Source organism: Rattus norvegicus, chromosome 5 (genome assembly GCF_021556685.1).
Source record: "Rattus norvegicus strain SHRSP/BbbUtx chromosome 5, alternate assembly SHRSP_T2T, whole genome shotgun sequence".
Taxonomy (NCBI): Eukaryota; Metazoa; Chordata; class Mammalia; order Rodentia; family Muridae; genus Rattus; species Rattus norvegicus.
The window spans coordinates 134,389,478-134,409,108 of NC_141538.1; the positions used below are offsets into that span (position 1 = coordinate 134,389,478).

General features: G+C 50.9%; 2 protein-coding genes and 1 non-coding gene across 11 annotated transcripts; 1 reads left to right on the forward strand and 2 right to left on the reverse strand.

Annotated features, from left to right (window-relative positions):
- Positions 1-797: 797 nt before the first annotated feature.
- Foxd2 (forkhead box D2) lies at positions 798-3,521 on the reverse strand. Its single transcript, NM_001399203.1, is given in 1 exon segment — positions 798-3,521. A coding segment is annotated over 1 exon segment (1,485 nt). The 5' UTR covers positions 3,317-3,521; the 3' UTR covers positions 798-1,831.
- On the forward strand, positions 3,469-14,966 carry LOC108351105 (uncharacterized). Of its 9 annotated transcripts, none has more exons than XR_015620430.1 (6): positions 3,469-3,620; positions 3,951-4,129; positions 5,804-5,891; positions 6,810-7,015; positions 7,127-7,423; positions 8,024-10,262. It is a non-coding gene; the product is annotated as an uncharacterized LOC108351105 (transcript). The 9 variants fall into 9 exon arrangements; XR_015620428.1 differs by lacking the exon at positions 3,469-3,620 and adding an exon at positions 14,002-14,966 and having other exon boundaries at positions 3,723-4,129; positions 8,024-9,767; XR_015620429.1 differs by lacking the exons at positions 3,469-3,620; positions 8,024-10,262 and adding an exon at positions 14,002-14,966 and having other exon boundaries at positions 3,723-4,129; positions 5,754-5,891.
- Positions 14,967-17,715: 2,749 nt separating this feature from the next.
- On the reverse strand, positions 17,716-19,298 carry Foxe3 (forkhead box E3). Its single transcript, NM_134339.2, is given in 1 exon segment — positions 17,716-19,298. A coding segment is annotated over 1 exon segment (861 nt). The 5' UTR covers positions 19,259-19,298; the 3' UTR covers positions 17,716-18,397.
- Positions 19,299-19,631: the final 333 nt, after the last annotated feature.

Genomic DNA, 19,631 nt, shown 5'->3' on the forward strand with positions numbered 1-19,631 from the left:
TTGATCATATCCTCTAACCCACTCAAGCTGGGTGAGGGTGAGATTTCTAATTCAGTTTGGAGAGTCCCTAAATAAAGCCTTGCACTGTCAGACATGTGTGGGAGTGGGGGTTCTAAAGGCCCTCCAGGGACAAAAAGAAATGCCCTCTTATTAAAGATGGACAGTGACCGACAGTCATAGCACATATGCATGGACAGACACACATAGAAACAAAAGTTCAAACATGCTTGGAATACACTTCTTACACACACACACACACACACACACACACACACACACACACACAGCGAACAAACAAAAAACCCAGAGTGGCCAAGACAAATACAAAACCGAACTACCAAAATCTCCATTGAAAGGCCCCTGCACACACAGAAACAGAGAGTCAGATAAAATATGATTCAAGAGACACGGACTTGTACTCAGTAGGCACAGTGCTCCCTCCAGTACTTAGCACTAAAAACTGCCCAGACTACACTAAAATCTATACTAGAAGAAGGTGAGACTTCTAGGGTGTAGTTGAAACAGAATCCCTCTGTCCAGCCCCAGGCTTTTGCCCTTCCTTGTACTAGAATGAAAATGAAAGTGGTCACAGGCTTCCAGAGACCTGGCCCAGTTTGAAGCAAAAGGCCACCCGGCAGTGTATAGAGCCTCCCTCCACCATCTGACTTGCTCAAAGCTTCCTTCACCTATCTAGCTCTTTCTCCCTCTCCCTCTGCTGGGGAGCTTGAAGTCTTCCTGGAGAGCCCCCGACAAGGACAAGGGAGTTCAGGCAAGCAGATTGAGCTGGTCACTGCCGCTAAGTTCACATACATTTATTCAATAGACACCAATGAAGAGGAAGAGGGAGACAGTTTTTTTTTCTTCCACACAGACCATCAGACGATTTCACAGAGTCTCCGCTAAGTGGAGAAGTCTAAATCAATGCACACCAGTGGACAGAGAATGCGGGGGAAGGGGTCAGCCCGCTGTACAGATATTTACACATAACTATAGGACCCGCTGCCAGAGCTCTGTGCCCTTGCCCACCCAATTCCCACCTCTCCAGACCCTCTTCTCCCACCCAATCTCATTGCCTTTAACTACAATAAATATCACAGGGCCTGGGACAGAGAAGAAGGCCCAGAGGACCGCTAGCCCTGGATTGCTGGGCCTATGGACCACGGGAAAAGCCAAAGAGGGCTCCTTAAAAAACAGCCAAACACCAAAGAGAAAACATTTTCCTCGGGGGAATTGGCTTTGCGATTTCTTCAAAGATTGTGGAGACCCCCCGTTTCACTTCTCTTAGCTTCCCGACTGTATAAACCCTGCCTTAGGCTTGGAGGGAACCAGCTTCCTTTAAGAATAGCAAAAGGAACCAAAAAATATGAAATTTTCTCTTAAGCACAAAGCAGATAACAGATGTCTTTAAATTATAATATTGGATAAGCGAGTCTCAAAGTTGAGGAAGGAATGGGGCGGTGGATTTTTCAAGCCATAGGTGATTCTGGCGAGATCCAACAACCGACAGGCGTATCTCTGCCAAAGCCTTCTTCTCCGACTGTGAGAGGCGCAGAGGCAAGAAACAGAGAAGGTTCCTGCTCTCCTTTTTGCTGCTCAAACAGAAAAGGAATCTCCACTTTAAACCTATTGCGTAGGCGAGGGGAGCCCGGAGCCCGCTTCGTCCCAACTGCCGGTGACATTCTGAGCTTGCAGCTGAAGTGCCTGATCACGCGTGACGGCCTAGGTCTGGAGACTCTTCATAAATAGACTCCCTGAATTCCGCTGGGACCGGCCGAGCTCCCCAGAGAGGTTAAGGAGTGAGGGCCTAACTGACCCCGAGCCCCCAGTGCGGTCAAAAGTGGCAGCCACTGAGGCCGGCGACTTTGCTGGCAAACGAGGGCCCTGATGATAGGAGTGAGTCCCCTGGGTGTGAGAGGCGGATATGGCCAGCCACCGGAGTCAGAGCCGGGGCAGTCAGCATAGCCAAGACTTGGGCTTGACCCCCAGGACCTGCGGCTGCCGCGAAAGGAGATCCTGGAGAACCGTCGCCGCTGCCCGGTGGTGCGGCCCCGCCACCACCATGGCCCATGATGTGGTCTATAGAGAAGGAAGGCCTCTGGCCTGCCCCTGCGCCCCCGCCACCCGCACCACCGCCGGCGTCCGTCTTGAGGCCCTGACGCAGGAGCGCAGAGGACAGGGTGGCCGCTGTGCCAGCTGCGGGAGGACTCAGGGACGCGGGGTAGAAAGCCTTGGCGCAACCCAGCTCTGCGCCTAGAAAAGCAGGGAGCCCTGCGGGGCTCGGGCCAGATCCCGGGGCAGGCGCAGGGGCGGGCGCCGAGGTCGCGCTGGCGAATACCGACGCCGTCGGAGGTCCGGGTGGAGGCGCAGCGGCGCGGCCCGGGGGAACTGACAGCTGGCAAGGCGCGGTGGCAGCAAAGGCGAAGGCGTGCGGGTGTGGATGCGGGTGAGGGGCCGGGCCCGGTGGAGGTGCGCCGTAGGCCGGGAGCGCCAGCCCGTAGCCGTAGCCGTAGGCGCCGTAAGCGGCGAAGCCCGAGAGGAAGGCGCCAGGGTCCCCGGCCGCGGCAGCCCCGCCACGCAGTAGCAGCTCCGGGTGAGGATGCGGGTGTGGATGCGGCGGCGGCAGAGGCTGCCGCTTGAAGCGCTTGCGGCGCCGCAGGAAGCTGCCGTTGTCGAACATGTCGGCCGACTCCGGGTCGAGCGTCCAGTAGTTGCCCTTGCCCGGGTTGCCCGGCTCGCGGGGGATCTTAACGAAGCAGTCGTTGAGGGAGAGGTTGTGGCGGATGCTGTTCTGCCAGGCGGGGAACTTCTCCCGGTAGTAGGGGAAGCGGCCGCTGATGAACTCGCAGATCTCGCTCAGCGTCAGGCGCTTCTTGGGGCTCTGCAGGATGGCCATGGTGATGAGCGCAATGTACGAATAAGGTGGTTTTACCAGAGGGCTCCGTGTCGCCGCGCCCCCCGACGGCGGCCCGGGTCCCGGCCCCGGCCCCGGCCCCGTTGCGCCTCGGGCTGCCTGCACGCCCGGCCCGGGGCTTCCCGCTGCGGCCGCCGCCCCCCGGGGCCCTAGAGCGCGGGGCTCGCAGTCCGAGCAGCCTCCCGACTCTTCCTCGTCCTCAGCCACGTCCGCCTCGGCTTCCTCCGGGGGAGGCTCGTGGCCGTGCGGGAGCACGTCCCGAGGGGCGCGGGGCCCGGAGCGGGCTGTGAGCTCCCCCCCACCGCTGCCGCCGCCCACCACGTCTATATCTGCGTCGGGCTCGGACAGCGCGGCCGGGGAGCTCTCGGAGGACATGATCTCGCAACAGCAGCTGCCCAGGGTCATGGTGCCGCCGCCGCCTCCGCCGCTCTCCGGCTCCGCTCGGCCCGCGGCTCCGGCTCCACCGTGCTGCCTCTCGGACCAGTGTTTTGCGCGCGGGCGGGGAGGGGGCGGAGGACAGGGAGGGGATGTCCCCTAGCTCCTCAGCGCCCCCTGGTGTTGAGACTCCTGGACTTTCACTGTGCAGGGCGCACCCAACCAGTGCTGCCCCGGGACTAGAAAACCGGGCACCGGAGGAGAGCAGTGAAGCTGCCCGTTACTCGGTCGAATCTGGGCTTCTGGGCCCCTAGAGACATAATTGGGGCTTCGGGTGATTAGTCCCTCCCGCCTGGTGGCAGCCTAAGGCGGAAGAACTGTGGGCCCGGGGCGGAGCTCCCCGGGAAGGGTGGGGCGGGGAAGGAAGGGGGCGGGCAGAGGTCCTCTGCTCCCGGGCCCGGCGGGAACAAACTGCCGCGGTGGCGGGAGCTAAGCTCGCTTGGCTGGAGGCGGGTCATCCTTCTTCTCGCAGCTCCCGCAACCCGGTGGCTCCCTGGACCCACCACCTTCAGTGCGCTCAGTTGCTGGGACTCAAGGCTTATGCCAGTGCAGCTGCAGCTGGTGGTGGCAGTGGCTAGAAACCTTCTCTCCTCCTCTCCCCAAGGCGGCGCCCGGGCCACCCGGGCCGAAGCGCGGATGGATCGCGAGTGAACCGAGCCGCCCAGACCGACGCCACGGACAAGAACCTACTGGAGGCCAAGCGGTTCCGGCCGGCTAGAGGAGAGTGTGATCCGGAGGAACAAACTGGAACAAACTTGGCTCCCGCAGATGCTACTCAGAGAGGTGAGAAACGTCTGCGGTGGTTCTCTCCTTTCCCTCCAAGGCTCCAGCCCTGCCACTGTCCCCGGGAACACGTCTGCTCCTACTCCCCTTAGTGATTTGTCTCCGCAGATGCCGCATTCTCCGTGCGCCTACAGGTCCTTAGCTTAGGTTTGCAGGGTCGATTTTTATTTATTTATTTATTTATTTATTTATTTATTTATTTATTTATTTATTTATTTATTTATTTATTTTTGTCTCAGCATCTCAATCTCTGTAATTGTCTCTTGACACCCCCCCCAGTGCATTTCCTGCGGAAATTGCGTTTTCCTGGATGTTTGTTCCTAAATCTAACAACCCTGCTCTTAATTTCTGGATTTAGAGAACTTACAACAGAACTCCCCTGAAGAAACTTAACCTCAGTCCTGGACCAGTGTTGCCTTTTTATCTGGGGACCTTCTCCACAGAAAGTTGGTCCAATATGCTATTTCTACTAACCGGATTCCTGCCCATCTTCTTAGTCCTTCTTCCCTTCTCTCCCTCTAGGACCCAGAAACAAGTCGCTCCATTTCATACTGAACCCATTTCAGCCTCTTGAGTCTGGAAGGGACAGGCTAAGGAACTGGACAGACGGCTGACTGTTGCCTCAACAGCGCCGCACAGTGGCCAAGGCTCCAGCATAGGAGGTCTCAGTACCTGCTGTGTCCCATAGTCCCAAACCTCTGTCACCCTTTGTTAGGTAACTTCCTTTCAGAGCCCTACTTTCCTGGTAGGCGCGATTAAGAGCAGGGCCAGAGGACTTAAACTGCTGGGATCCAAACTTTGGTTTCACCAGTTACCAGCTGTCTCACCTGGCTAATTTTAACCTTTTTGCCTGTCTCTTCCTCTAAAATAAAATTTAAAACACCTACCTCAAGGCTGACATGATTGTAAGCCCTTCCATAAGTAAGTAACTTCAGCATTCAGAATGCTGCGGCAAGAGGTTTGCTTCAAGTTCCAGGCCAGTCTGAGCTACAGATGAAACTCTGACTCAGAATTAAGTAAGTAAATAAAATAAGATGAATTTACCTTGTGACCAATTAAAGGCAGCCATTAATAGGCCACTGATTAGGTAGACTCTAGGTGCCCTATTCTCGGGGAGAGAAGGTGGCTCCCACCTGGTAGCACCACAGTAACATCTCTAGACAGTGTGCTGGAATGTGTGCATGCTTGTACACTCACACACAAACACCCAGAGGATGAGGGAAGAGAGGGAGGGAGGGAGGGAGGGAGGGAGGGAGAGAGAGAGAGAGAGAGAGAGAGAGAGAGAGAGAGAGAGAGAGAGAGCTCTGAGTAAGGTTATGAGAAGGAAATTTGCTTAATGTAAGCAAAATATGTATAAGGGTGGGTGAACCCCTTTATCTAACAGCAGCCTTCACGATGAAGGCAGGGATTTACCAAACCCCCTCTGGGACCTCTGACCAAGGGGACCCACTTAGTGTGCTGGGTCTGCATAAACCAAGTATCCCTGGGAAAGAGAATAGGTCCAGCACTCAAAACAGGGACAGTAAATTGGATAGTCTAGTGGCCCTGGAGGTGGAATGTTCTGGCCACCACAGCCATACTTCAAGTTTGCTTTGCTTAATGGAGTAACCCTCTCTCCCACAAGATTCCACTCAGATACTCCACACCACCAACCACATCCTTACCCCTACCCAGCTCTCTGCTAGTGTCCCGGGAAGTAAAGAGGAGAACAGCATTGGCATCTTCAGATCTGTTTCACCTTCACTTCAAAACCGGCAAACCTGTGAGTAATCTCCTGCTTTCCCGGTGCCCTCCTGATATTGCAGGCTCCAGCTCCGTGTTCAGCCTCTGGGGAGGACTGACTAAAGCGTTTGTCTCTCAGATCTCCTTTAAGGCTCCACGAAAAACAGGGCCAGCCCTTGCTGCCCTTCGCTGCATCCTACAGCCCATTCGCTGAGACTGAAGCTCCGCTGGAAAAAGCAGTCAAGAAGCCCCGGCTTCTATTCTTTGGGGCCATTAGTGAGGCATGTCCTTCAGGGATCATCCAAACTTAACACCAACAAGAATGGAAAGAAAGGGCCAGGGCAGGATATCGCTTGCCAGGTTTTTGAGGTGTTCTACGTTATACCCTACCCGTCCCAGAACTCTTCTCTTTACCCAAATAACTGCTCTCCGGGACCCTCCCCTCGCCTAGGGGGAGCTGGTCTTTGCTTAAGGCCCAGCAGCCTCCGTCTGTCTCACTGCTTAGCCACCCAGCTTGAGCAGCCTGGAACAATTGAGAAGATGCTCCAAGGAGACGGTGTGTCTATGCAGGGTCTTACATCCCAAAATGTTTTTATAACTGGCCAGGAGTTGTGTCTATTGTGAAGTATGTGTGGTTCCTACTTGCTTCCAAGCCATCTACCTCTCCAGCTTCTCTTAAGAAAGAGCCCCACAGAGAAGCCATTTTTATGGATCTGGGAAAGAAAAGCTCTCCCGGGATCATATGGCTATGTTTAAGTCAGCGGCAAAACTGCTAAGGTACTGAGCTGCTGACGCAGAAGTTTGTCCCTTGACTCAGAAGAACATAGCCTGAAGTCTTAGAATCTGGAGCTCAAAGAGCAGCCTGGCAGGCCCCAGGCACTTCTAGGCCGTGGAAAGAGGGAGGAGCTAAGCAGAGCATACCGTGTTCATGCACTTTTACAAATTCGTTTACCAACAGGCTAACCTTGGAGAAAGCTGCAGAGCCAATGCCAGCCCCCTCCCCTGCTCCAAGAGGCCACAGCCCCGTTTTGAGATTAAAAACAAAAAAACAACAAACAACAACAACAAACAAAACAAAACAAAACAAAACCACGGCTGCAGCTGCTACAACTCCCATCTCTAAACCTGCTTTGGAATCTAAGCTTCCCTTGGCTGGATTTGAAGGTAGAGACTTGATTTTGTGCCCACAAAGGTGGGCGTAAGGTGACTGGGATTCCAGTGTGTGCACCATCATTTCAGCAGCCCAAGCCCAGCAGCCTCTGCTCTATCCCACAGCTAGGATGACACCCTTTTCCTCTGGTTTCATCAATGTTGGCCAAGGACCTCTCTATTCTCAAAGTAGTGGGAGTCTTGCTTAAGCACCTACAACCTACTTGGCGGCGGCGGCGGCGGCGGCGGCAGCGGCGGTTAGGACCAGAATAAGCTATGGATCCCGTTCGCGGGAAGAGGGTTGCAAGCTCAAGAGAGGATAAAAGCATCACCACCCCCAAACCGCGGAGCGGAAGCGCCTGCTTAACATACCCGAAAGGCCAGGCTTCGCAAGCGCATGCAGGAGAGCTGAAGTTCGGCAGAGTAAGTGAGGACAATTCCAGCGCTGAAGCGAGCGCTCCAATTCTACACTTTCCCTTGTGGATTCTATGGACCCTAGGTCCGAGGGTCTGTTTGTCTGTCTGAGTGTGTATTTTTTCCTTCGCTTAACTTGCTCAGTGTGATCAAGAATGCCCCAGAGCGGCAGTCTTTTTACGCATTTCCCCTACCGACCTCACTTGGTGTTCACTGGGTCCGGGTGACCTGAGACTTCCCTGGAATGCTGTCTGTTCAAACTTAAAGTTTTCCTCTAGAACCTGCGGGAGCAGAGACCTGGTCTGGGACTGGCCGACTGACCCCAGAGGGAACGGCTGTGTGTTAGTGTGCAGATCTAGGGCGGAGCGATAAGAGTCTGGGAGACAGAGGAGTGTGGAAAGCTACGAAGCTGCCATAGAACCTGGTGGGCACGGGCCACGACCTCCTTCGTACCGATCTCACACTGATTCTAGAAGAGCTTCGCTCTGAGAATAGACCGCTCTTCTAAGTGTCCTAAATTGGGGTAGGGTTAAGGGGACTGTGCCTAGCCTTAGGGACTCAGTTACCCTATGCATCGTCACATTTCACTTTTCCCAATGATTGGTGAAGTTGTAGGTCCTCGGATGGGCAGAGAAATGCTGCAGAATTCTCAGGCTCGTGGGGTACATGCGGAGACTCTTAAACCTAGAGGAAGCTGAATAAGGAACCAGCCAGAGCCGGGGCCAAGCTGCTCAGTTGCTGTGAGTGGATTCCTGGAGAACAGCGACCTCTGGAGGACCGTCGCATCCACGAAAAGCCAGGAACAACACACTTGGCTGAGTCCAAATCGCCATCTTTCCACCCCACTCCTACACACTTCTTTGGCACTCATCCAGAAACTTAGGACTCCACTCTTCGCTCATCTTGGCTGCCTTTCCCTCTGAAGCCTCCTCGGAGAAGCCTTCCCAAAGTCAAGTCCGTCCTCCCTCTCTGCAATGAGCTTCTCAAAACCTAACATCTGGACCCTCAACTCGTGCTCTGCTCACTACTGAGAAATCCACCTGCTTTCTGCCCCACCCATTTTCAAAGAGACCGTTAATTCACTCCACACCCGCCCTTTGTGAGCCATGCTAGGTGTGTGTGTGTGTGTGTGTGTGTGTGTGTGTGTGTGTGTGTGTGTGTGTGTGTTGTTGTTGTTTGGTTTCCCTTTCTTTCTCTCTCCCCCTCTCTCCCTCCCTCTTACCCTTCCTCTTTCCCTCCTGTCTTGGTAAAGGAACACTGAGGTCTAAAACTGGACAATGAATTTTTCTTTTTTTTTGAATAGATAATATGTTTATTACTGTGAGGTAACGTGTACTTATTAGAATGCTAAAAAATAATTCCATATGCTCCCAAAGTGATGTGTTTTTTCAGAGGTGAAGAGAGCATCTAACTTTATTTCTCTGTGGGTGAAAAAAACCCCATAACCAGACTTTTTTAAAGCAGTGATCTCTCTGGAGTCTATGGACCTGCATCCACAGTGCATTTAGAGGCAGGTTCTTTGAACGTTTCCCTGTGGGCCTGTGAGTTGTGTTAATTTCAGCATCCTCAGCAATTTTTGATAGGTCCTGCTCCAGCGGTCTGTCACAGACTGCATTGTGTTTTGAGTTTCCCTGTGGACTGTGGGTTTTTCAAAACTCATTTCTCACGTGGGGAAGTGGAAACACAGAGGTGAATGCATTTCCTGAGAGTCGCACAGCAGATAGGCAGTAGAAGTGGGGACTGGAGGTTTAATACCACACTTCCCAGGGCAGTGTTCTCTTTGTCTCTCCTGAAGGAGAAGCATGTAATGTGTGGAAGGGGTCATTCTGGTGGGGGCTCAGAGAGGGGGTTGGGGCGAAGAAAATAGGAAATGAAGAGGGAACTGGGGAGGGGCTCACTGCTCCAGGATGGTACCATAAAGAAAGCAGACAAGGAGGCTGTGCTGTGTCTCAGACAGAAGTAACTGTGGTGGGTGTGAGCTCCCATTACTGAAGTAGAGACTAGACGACCCCTGAACTAGTGTCTTAGTGACCTAAGGTAAAGCAGGAAGGGCTCGCTCAGGTCATCACCTTATCCTCCTCCTGTAACTCTCAGAAGACGATCTCGAAGGTCTCCACTGTCTTGCTTGTAAAATCAGAAATTTGGGCTTTGGACTAGGACCAAAGAAATTTCTAGCTAATCATCTCAGGGGCTCCTGAGAAGTTTGAAAAACTCTGTACAGAGTCAAGTTGTCTCTGGGAAATAAAAAGAAGTGGCTATCCAAAGATCCAGTACGTAGGAGTGTGGTCTCCTACCAAGAGATGAGTGGAATTTACTTCTATTTCCTGCTTAAGTGCCTGCACGTGGCTGTGAGGTATGTTCAAGTTCTCCTTGTGGCACTGACTGTAAGGGCTAGAAACAATATAAATGCCCAGCAGTGAGAAGATGGGGGAGAGTAAGTAATAGTAACAGGCCCTAGAACAGAAGAGCATGTAGTGTGAAACAGAATAAAGACGTCCACGCAGTAGTCTAAAAGGCGCTCCAGGGTACACTGTTAAGTGAAAAGGATTGTGGAGCAGTAATAACATTTGTGTCTCCAACTGTTGTAGGTTTTGTTCATTTGTTTGTTTCTTTTTTTTTTTTTTTCCGGAGCTGGGGACCGAACCCAGGGCCTTGCGCTTGCTAGGCAAGCGCTCTACCACTGAGCTAAATCCCCAACCCCTGTTTGTTTCATTTTTAAGACAGGGTCTTGCTATGTGGCCTTAACTGTCTTACAGCTTGCTATGTAGATCAGGCTAGCCTCACAAAGATCCACCTGCTTCTGCATTTGGTGTGCTGAGATTAAAGGTGTATGCCACCAACCCTAACTGTGGTGTTTTTTTCCTTTGAGGATAATATATGTGCATTGGTTTGTGTATACAACCGAAATACCTGTCAAGCACTCCCCAGCTGAGCGTCTTCCTAGCCCCAAGGAGGACTTTCCATGAAATGCCTTTTAAAGACAAATGGATATATTACACATCCAGCAACAAAATAAAACAGTTTAAAGGGATAATTGGATCATGCTAATCAATGAGGCGTGTGTGCAGAACATGAGAATGATAAAGCCATGAGTGAGTGTTGGGTATTTCCCATGGGACTCCAACCTGAAAATATAGTTGGTCAGCTGTGTGTCTTGATAGCTAGGTCTAGTGGGTGACAGTGACTGTCCAGTGACATCAGGCAGGGACACAGGCAGGTCTAACTCGACTGGGAATCTGTGCTTCCCTTCTTTAGCTCTTTCTTCTCTTGGTCTCAACAGCATTGAAAGTTGTCTCTCTTTTTTTCCATCCAATTTTCTAGGCTACAGATTCCAGTGGATGGCTTCATAGGAACCAGAGCAACTGTTCTCCCTCTCTCTCTCTCCCTCTCCCTCTCCCTCTCCCTCTCCCTGTCTCTCTGTCTCCCCCTTCCCTCGCTCCTTCCCTCCCTCCCCCTTTCCCCCATTCCCAAGCCTCAACCCAGAGCCAAGATCCTCCTCTATAGCCAAGCTCCTCCAGGAAGTCTTAGTCATCCTGAGTCTCTCCCAGCTCAGAAACGATGACTGCCTGTGGTGAGGGCTGTGTTTTCCTCAAGTAAGGCCCGGGCCTTTTTCCTCAAGTCTCCTCGACCCTTGAGGAGGAGAGGTAGCCCAAGCTAAAGCCTTAACATGTCCACCTCAGGCTGCCTCATGAGGAAGGCAGTAGAGCAGAAAAGACAGGAGTCATGTTTTTTAGGAGTTGGTTCTCTCTTTCTACCACAGGGTCCCAGGGATGCAGCTCAGGTCATCACACTTGGTGGCACGTGCTTTTAGCCAGTGAGCCCTATCATCAGCCCCCCTTTTGTTTGACATAGGTCAGAAAGCACTCACCCGCCAGTTACAGAGGTCATCATACCATAACATAAAGAACTAGGCATGTTCTTCCTGTTGTCACGGGAGGCTCGGCTAAGGCCAAGACGAGTGAGCGACCAGGTTTCCTCGCAGCTCCCTCACGGCGTAAAACAACTGACACACTGTATGGCTGTCGGCCAGAGTCTGTAAGTTGAGACAGAATTTGATTTGTCTCTGAGCTCTCATTGCCCGATCTAAGAGGTTAGGGGAATTAAGAATGGCTATGAAACTATAGAAGGGGAAAGGCTCTGGGCTGGGCGTGTGGCCTGTGAAGTCTCATGTTTTCTGCCTCAGCCTCATATCTCTTTTTAGATTCCCTCTTACAGTGTAAGGTGTTTCTCTGCGCCTAGAACTACACCTCCCGACCCCATTCCTAGTTCCCTTGCAGTGGAACAGCTACCAAGCACTGCCAAGAAGAAGTGGAGAGGAGATTGGAGATCTGGGAGGGATTCTCAGAGAATGTGGGAACTATAGCCAGTTTCCTATTCCACACCAAACAAGTGGGTTTCTGACTGGAACAAGGACTTGGTCCCCACCAGGCTGCCATGTCATTCAAGGGAACCCTGGCTTCAGTCCAGGGAGTTCCTTCATTTGCTTCAAATAAGTACATACAACATGGCCAACAGGTGGCACTGTTGTCCCCACAGACTTGATGAGGAAGAGGAAAGAGACCAGCAGAGGAGGCAGTCTAGATAGAGGGGGAGGAAATTGAAAATGAGTCAAGAAAAGAGAAATATAAAACCTATCACTTGGCTTGAAATGACACCTGGGACCAGGTTGCAGGGTTGGGACTTAGGGTGAACCAAGGAATGCTACTTGTAGCTGGGACCTTCCATCTAAACTTTCATCTACTCAGTTCTTCCTCAGGCAGGAGATTGGCTTCCCTCCCTCCTCCCTACCTCCCTTCTTCCCTCTCTCACTGAGACGGGATGGGATTTCTCTGTATAGTTTTGGCTGGCCTGGGACTCACTATGTAAACCAAGCTAGCCTTGAACTCGGGGATCTACTGCCTTTGCTGGGATTAAAGGCATGAGCCACCACACCCAATGTTATTGGGCTTTCATAACCTCATAAAGTAGATTGAGTTGGGATACCTTCTCTAGAAAATAGTTTTTAAAGATGTATTTATTTATGTATATGAGTTCTGTGTCTTTCTGTACGTCCCATGTCAGAAGATGACAGCAATCCCATAACAGATGGTTGTGAGCTACCATGTGGTTGCTGGGAATTGAACTCAGGACCTCTGGAAGAGCAGTCTGTGCTCTTAACCACTGAGTCATCTCTACAGCCCTGAAAATGGCTTTCTTAATGGTTTGACAGCATTTACAGGTAAACCAGCCTCAGGGTCCTCTGTGGGAGCAGTTGAGGAACTGACTCGGAAGGGTTTTTTTCTTCTGTGCTCATAGATGTGCTCAGAGCCTAGCACCCCCTAATTCAGTCACTCTAGACCTTGGTCAATGGTTGGTTCTTTCTGTAGCTTTGTACATCTGCTCTCCTCCTCCTTCGAGAAGCACTGTTTTCTGCAATATCCCTTTGAGTGGTTTCCCTGACTCACCTCAGGTCTCCTCTAATACCATTCACGTAGTTTGAGACTACAGAGATTCTTCTGAGCATAAGTTTGGTTACACTCACAGATTTAAAAGTCCATATTTTTAAATGTATGGTTTTCAATTTGTATATTTATAAGTAGTCTGTGATATTAACTCTCTTTTAGCCTAAGAGTTATTTATTTAAATGTGCTTTCTATTGCATTGTAAGTCATAGGGTTCTCTTCCCTTAAAAGTTAAAGTATTAACCCATATATCTTGCAAAGTCTTCCCTGTCCCTATTATCATCTCCCAAAGAGGTTCTTCACATGATCTTATATAAATCAGGCACACTAGATAAAGGCTGTCCATTTTGTTCATTATTCTTTCTTAGGTAAATCCCAGTTACATAATGTTGACTTCTTTCTTGACCTGGATCTATAGGCCCTCAAACTAACTTAGCACCATCCTAAGTCCAAAGCCCCCCTTCCCCACATCCTAAGTCCTCCTACATCAGGAAGCAGATCTACCTGAATACCTTTCCTCCAAGCTCTTTCTCAAATGAACAACATGGGTCAGTGTGTAAAGGGCTTGCCATACAAACCAGATAATCTGTTTGATCCCCAAAACCTATGAGGGAAGGAGAAATTGGCTTCCAAAAAAAGTCTTCATTTGATGTCCACATGCATGCCAAGGCTTATGAACACATCATGATACACACATGAGAGCACACATATCACACAATAATAATAAAGAATCTCTGGCTAGAAAGCTGGCACAGCAGTTAGGAGCATTGACTGCTTTTCCAAGGTCTTCAGGTCAATTCCCAACAACCACATGGTGGCTCACAACCATCTGTAATGGGATCCAATGCCCTCTCTTAGTGTGTCTGAAGACAGTGACAGAGTACTCAAATGTGTGAAATAAATAAATTTTTTAAAAAAATAATTCTCAATAGTTCATCTTCTTAGCCAAACACTTACCCACATGCTGTGATACTGTCCCGGCTTCCCAGGAGGTAGCATATACTAAACTGAGAATGCTCCTCCCATTCTCTCTTTCCCTACACCCTCCCCCAGTGAAAGTCTACAGAAACACAGCTTTGACTCAACTCTTTCACTGTCAAAGTGCATATTTATCTTCTCATGTTAAAATAATCATCTTAATTTCAGATGTGTAGTTTCCAAAACAATTTACCTCTACTGGAGCAAGGAAATAAACAAAGAAAAAGGAAGATATAGAATCCAGGAAGCAGAAGACGTAACGCAGGACAGAGATGAAGGGATGGTGAAAGAAATTCCAGAGTGACATCTGTACAGCAGACATGGAGAACCACCAGACCAGACTAGAGCCAGAGGACAGAGAAAGCTGCGAGAGTTGCCCCCAGGAGAGCAGACATGGAGCAAAAACAGTGCTGAATTTTCTTAGACAGTCGGTCTTATGAAAAATTGTCCTGTTGGAAAGGGAGGGAAATTTTAGCAGTACATAGAGGCTGAACAAATGAAAACAAAAAGACGTAGTTAGGTAAAGGAAAAAAATTAAAAATTGAACACACAAAAGTCAAGAGCATTGTACACTTGTGATTTATCAGATAACAAACTGCGTACAGTAAACAAAGTAGCAATGTAAACGTTATTATAAAAGTGAATTTAACCTAAAGTTAGTGATTTTTGATAATCAGGTGTCATATCAGAAAGCTAATCATTAGAGCTGAGGGTGCATTTTTTAGTGATAGAGCGCTTGATTGACATGTTCAAGGCATGGGTTTGATCCCCAGGCATTGCAAAAACAAAAGGAAAGAAAGAGGAAGAAAAACACCTCACTCGTTACTGTTTCAAGAAAGAATATAAACATGGGAATGTATTCCAAAATAAGCAAATGAGAACTGTGTTTGCAGAACCGCACAGGAGTTGGGGCTTGCAGGGCTAGATGCAGAACTTTGAGAAACAGTGCAAGGCCTCAGTCACGAGCTTTGGATTGCTGTCTGGCTAGTGTGTGTACTTATTCCAATTGAACAAAAATTTCAAGACCTTAAGATGTAGCTCAGAGGTACGGTACTTGACTGGGATGTACAAGGCTGTGGTTTCAATCCCTAGTACCAATAAAATGAACATTAAAATGTGCCTTCAGAATAAAATTACTTCTGATTTTCTTTTTCTTTTTTTAATATATATATATTTATTTATATATATATTTAGGGCTGGAGAAATGGTTCAGCAGTTGAGAGTGCTGACTGCTCTTCCAGAGGTCCTGAGTTCAATTCCCAGCAACCACATGGTGGCTCACAACCATGTATAATGGGATCTGATGCCCTCTTCTGGTGTGTTTGAAGACAGTGACAGTGTACTCACATACATTAAATAAATAAATAAATAAATAAATAAATAAATAATTTTTAAAAATGTACATGTATGAGTGCTTTGCCTGCGTGCATGTATGTAAGCAGGCCACATGCATTTTTTGTGCTAAAAAGGTTAGAATAGGGCATCAGATCCTTGGAACTAGAGTATCAATGATTGTGCACCACATGGGTGCTGGAAGTGGAATCCAGGTCCTGTTCAAGAGCATGAAGTGTACTTGATTGGTGAGCTATCACTCTAGCTCCAATTTCTGATATTTTTCTTTTAATTTCCCTGTATGAGTGTTTTGCCTGCATGCATGTCTGTGCACCGTGTACATGCCTGGTGCCCAAGGAAGCCAGAAGAGGGCATCAGATGCCCTTTGAACTGGGGTTACAGACAGTTGTGTGCCCACCACCACGTTGGTGCTTAGAATTGAACCTGAGTTCTCTGGAAGAGCAGACAGTGCTCTTAGTCACTAAGCCATCATCTCTCCAGGCCCATTTACATCGTTGAGACAGGGTTTCCCAGTGAAAATGGAGCTCCAGTCTCAGCTAGGCTGACTGACCAGTGAAGCCCCAGGATCTACCTGTCAGCTTCGTAGTGCTGGGGTGACACACAAAAGCTAACAAACGATGCTAGTGATTCCAGCTCAGGTCACATGCTTGCACAGCGAGCCCCTTGGCTGACGAGCCATCTCTCCAGCCCATCCCCAGGGCGTTTTAACAGGAGAGCCAGGTTACCTTCTGGTTTTTCAACATCTGCCAAAATGTCAAAAGATTTAGGGCACTATTTGACCTATTGCTTTTCAGACTCTAAAGTCTCTGGAGACATACACAACTTTTCTTGTTTGTATCTCTATTGGGCACAGAATGTGCTTGATGCCATTGAATAAAGGCCCTGTCTCAAACAAACAAACAAACAAAAAGTAGAAAAAGGAAAAAGAAACTGAAAATAAGTTTGGGTTCCCAGTCTTACACTGCTCTGGCTAGCTTTTCCCAGAGTGTCCTCTAATCCTGACTGAGATGTCTGGCTCTGACGAGAATGGAATTGAGAGCTGAAGATCCGCTTTGGTCTTCAGGGTGGCAAGTGGGTTCTTCCCTTCCCTGGGAATGTCCTAAATTGAGAAGACATTTGTGTACAGATGCTTGGAGGCAGGAAGCTGGGCAGCCGAACCATTTGAAGCAGAAGAAAATTTGCATTTTGGTCTTTGTGGCTCCCTTCCCAGAGAACAGAGGCGGGATTTCCTGCTGCCTGCTGGGTCCAGGTGGGCCAGTTTTCTCAAATGGGAAGCAGAAAAACTGCCTCCGTCTCCACCTCGTTCTCTTTCTTATGCCCCCACAAGTCACCTTGAGAACGGCAAAGAACAACGGACAAGAAAGTATTGGCAATTTATTTATTATTCACTGAAGCAGACACTGTATTAGGCATTGAGCAATTCGGTTGTTCAGCCAGCCAGTCCACAGATGCTAAGGGCTGCTACGCACCAGGCAAAGTGAAGCTGACCCTGTTCAAAGCAGCTAATAGGAGAAGGCATTTGTTATATCACCATCCTACCTCCAAAGAGGACTTTCTGCCTTCTCAGATTCCCCCACCTTTCTTCTCTGAGAAGCTCCTTGTCCACCCTCACCTTCCATTGCCTCCCTGATGATTCAAACACTGATATCTAGGAGAGGAACATCGGGCACATCCATGAGACCGTCAATCACTTGGGCTTCCAACATGACTGTTACCCTCTCCCCTGCTCTTCCCTACCCCGAGTTAAGATCAACTAGATTGGGAGCCCTGGAGCTGGAGCAGGAATCTTGGGAAAGCTCAGCTTTTGGGTTAGCACCAAAGACTGGGATAAGGTCAGAGACCAAGTCTGGGGGCAGCGACGTTGGTGCCCTGTCCTTGGTGCTGGGCACATCAAGAATCAATTCAGTCAATGCGGCTGGCCCTCTCATAATCCAGCAGGGGACACAAAATGAAGCTCAGACTGGGAAAGTGGCCTATGACTTAGCCTCACCCCTTAGAGCAGAGAGTTTTATCTTTTAGGCTGAGCCCCCAGTTGGAGCCCATTGTTTCTTCTCCATCCTGGTATGCCCTTATCGTTCGAGGATTCTGTCTGATGATTCGGTAAGTCCGGCAGTGGGGGCTGAAATCCTGCATTTCCAGCAAGAATCCAAGTGATAAGGCTCTGTGGACCTCATTTTGAGGAACGGACATTTCTCTTTGCTGAGACATGATGATTGGATCAATGCTAATTAATGCCAATTATACTGTGGTACCGGAAATGGTCTCAAAGGTCAGGCAACCTGCCTTCTAAGTGCACTCAACCCACCCCATTTCATCTCTGCATCTATGAGATGCAGGTGGCAGATTTTGACCAGGCCGACTATGTGCACAGCTATGTGGAATCACTCCTTGATGCTACTTCAGCAGAATTTGCCTAATGACTCAGAAGGAGATTCATCCCACATGGAATCCCGTGAGGCAAACGTCACCCACCATCCTTCCCAGCAACTCCCCAAGTTCCCAGCCAACACAACAAACCCAGAGAAAGGTTTCTTCGTTTTTCTTTTTAATTAAACTAGCTTTGATTGAAAAATAACAATAACCAGATAAGTTCTGTGCTTTCCATGGGATGGGACAGCCACAGACGCCCGTTAATTTCCCCTTCAGTCAGAAGATCCTGGTACTGTGTAACCTAGTCTGAAGAACTGTCCTCAGAACCAGGAGCAGAGCCTCAAATGAGTCTGTGGAGGGGCGGGGCTCGGAAAGAAAACAAGTGCAGACAGGTAAAGCTGGGGCAGGAGACAAATTTGTCATAATTATCAGAAAATGGAGAAAGAGGTGTAAGAAGTAGTGAACCCAGAAGTCTGACCTCTGACATACTGGCAAACATCAGAGATGGAGGAGGTGCCCTGGGTGGAAAGCTTCCACTGACTGGAACTCACCGGGACACATTTGGGGCTGAAGTCCCCATTTTGATCGTCCAGTTCCAGAGCACGGGACATGGCAGTGCGAGACTGCATAGGTGGGTACACAAGTAGAGGGAGGAATGAAGGCCTCAAATTAGAGAGGGCGCTTCAGACTAGTGGTGAGACGGTCAGAGTCTCTCCAGGCATGGAGAAGGGTAGGGAAGGTTTAGCCTCCTGTAAGGCTCAGGGACCCAGCGGATCACACCACGCTGCGGGCGGGCAGCACCACAGACAAGCTCCGCCAGGGTCTCCCTCAGAAGAGAGGCTCACAGGTAGCGCTCCAGCCCGGGCGGGAAGCCCGGCTGTCTCAGGTAGGCTTCTCCGGCGCCGAGTGGCCCCAGCGCGCCAGCCGATCCTGCCAAGGCCAGGAGAGGCTCGGCCGGCAACGGCGCGGGCAGCCCCAGGCGCTCGGGCGCGGGCGAGTAGAGCGGCGGCGAGGCTGCGGCGGCGCAGGGCGGGAAGGAGGCGTCGGGCGCGGCGCAGCAAGGCGGCTCGGGCGCCAAGGGTCCTGGCGGCTCGGTTTGCAAGCCCAGCAGGCTGTCCAGGCGGAAGAGGCGCGCGGGCGGTGCGGGCGCAGGTGCAGGTGCGGGCGGGAAGGGCGCGTAGGGAAAGGGCGGTGGCGGCGGCGCGGGCAGCTCGGTGCGCTTAAAGCGCTTGCGGCGCCGCAGGAAGCTGCCGTTGTCGAACATGTCGGCGGCCGCGGGATCGAGCGTCCAGTAGTTGCCCTTGCCCGGATTGCCCGGCTCGCGCGGCACCTTGACGAAGCAGTCGTTGAGGGTGAGGTTGTGGCGGATGCTGTTCTGCCACTTGCGCGGGCTGTCGCGGTAGAAGGCGAAGCGCTCGGTGATGAAGCGGTAGATGGCTGCCAGCGTGAGACGACGGCCCGGAGCGTGCGCCAGGGCCATAGCGATAAGAGCGATGTACGAGTAAGGCGGCTTCCCACGCTGTAGCGGCCGCCGACGTCGCCTCCCAGGGCCCGGCGCGGCCGGGGGCTCGGAGTCCCCACCGCCCACCACCTCCTCTGGTTCGCGCCCGGGCTCGTCTCCGGCCAGCGGTGGAGGCTGCGGCCCCGACGGCGAGACCGAGGGCAGGGTCGGAAAGCCGGAGAAAGCGACGTGCGCATCCATGTGCTAGGATCTAGGGATGCGGAGCCCCTGCCCGCGCCCCGGAGAGCAGGGGTCGCAGGTTCGCCTTATATGGACACACACACCCCCACCTCCCAAGGAGAGGGCTCAGACCTGCCCTCTAATTTGTTTTCCCAGCCCCCTTCCTGAGCTGGCAGCCCACCTCTGTTTCTCCCCCTCACTTGGTCTGGTCCCTCTGGGTCAATTTTTTTCAGACCCTCCCTCATCCCTGAGTTAGTCTCGGGCCCCATCCCCATCCCGTGGTATTTTGTTGCTCAGCTCCCATTACTCCCGCCTCTTTGGGTCAACCCCAATCACAAATCCACCCATTCAGCACAGTCTACTGCCCTCTCCCCATTTTGTGCCTTCTAGAGGT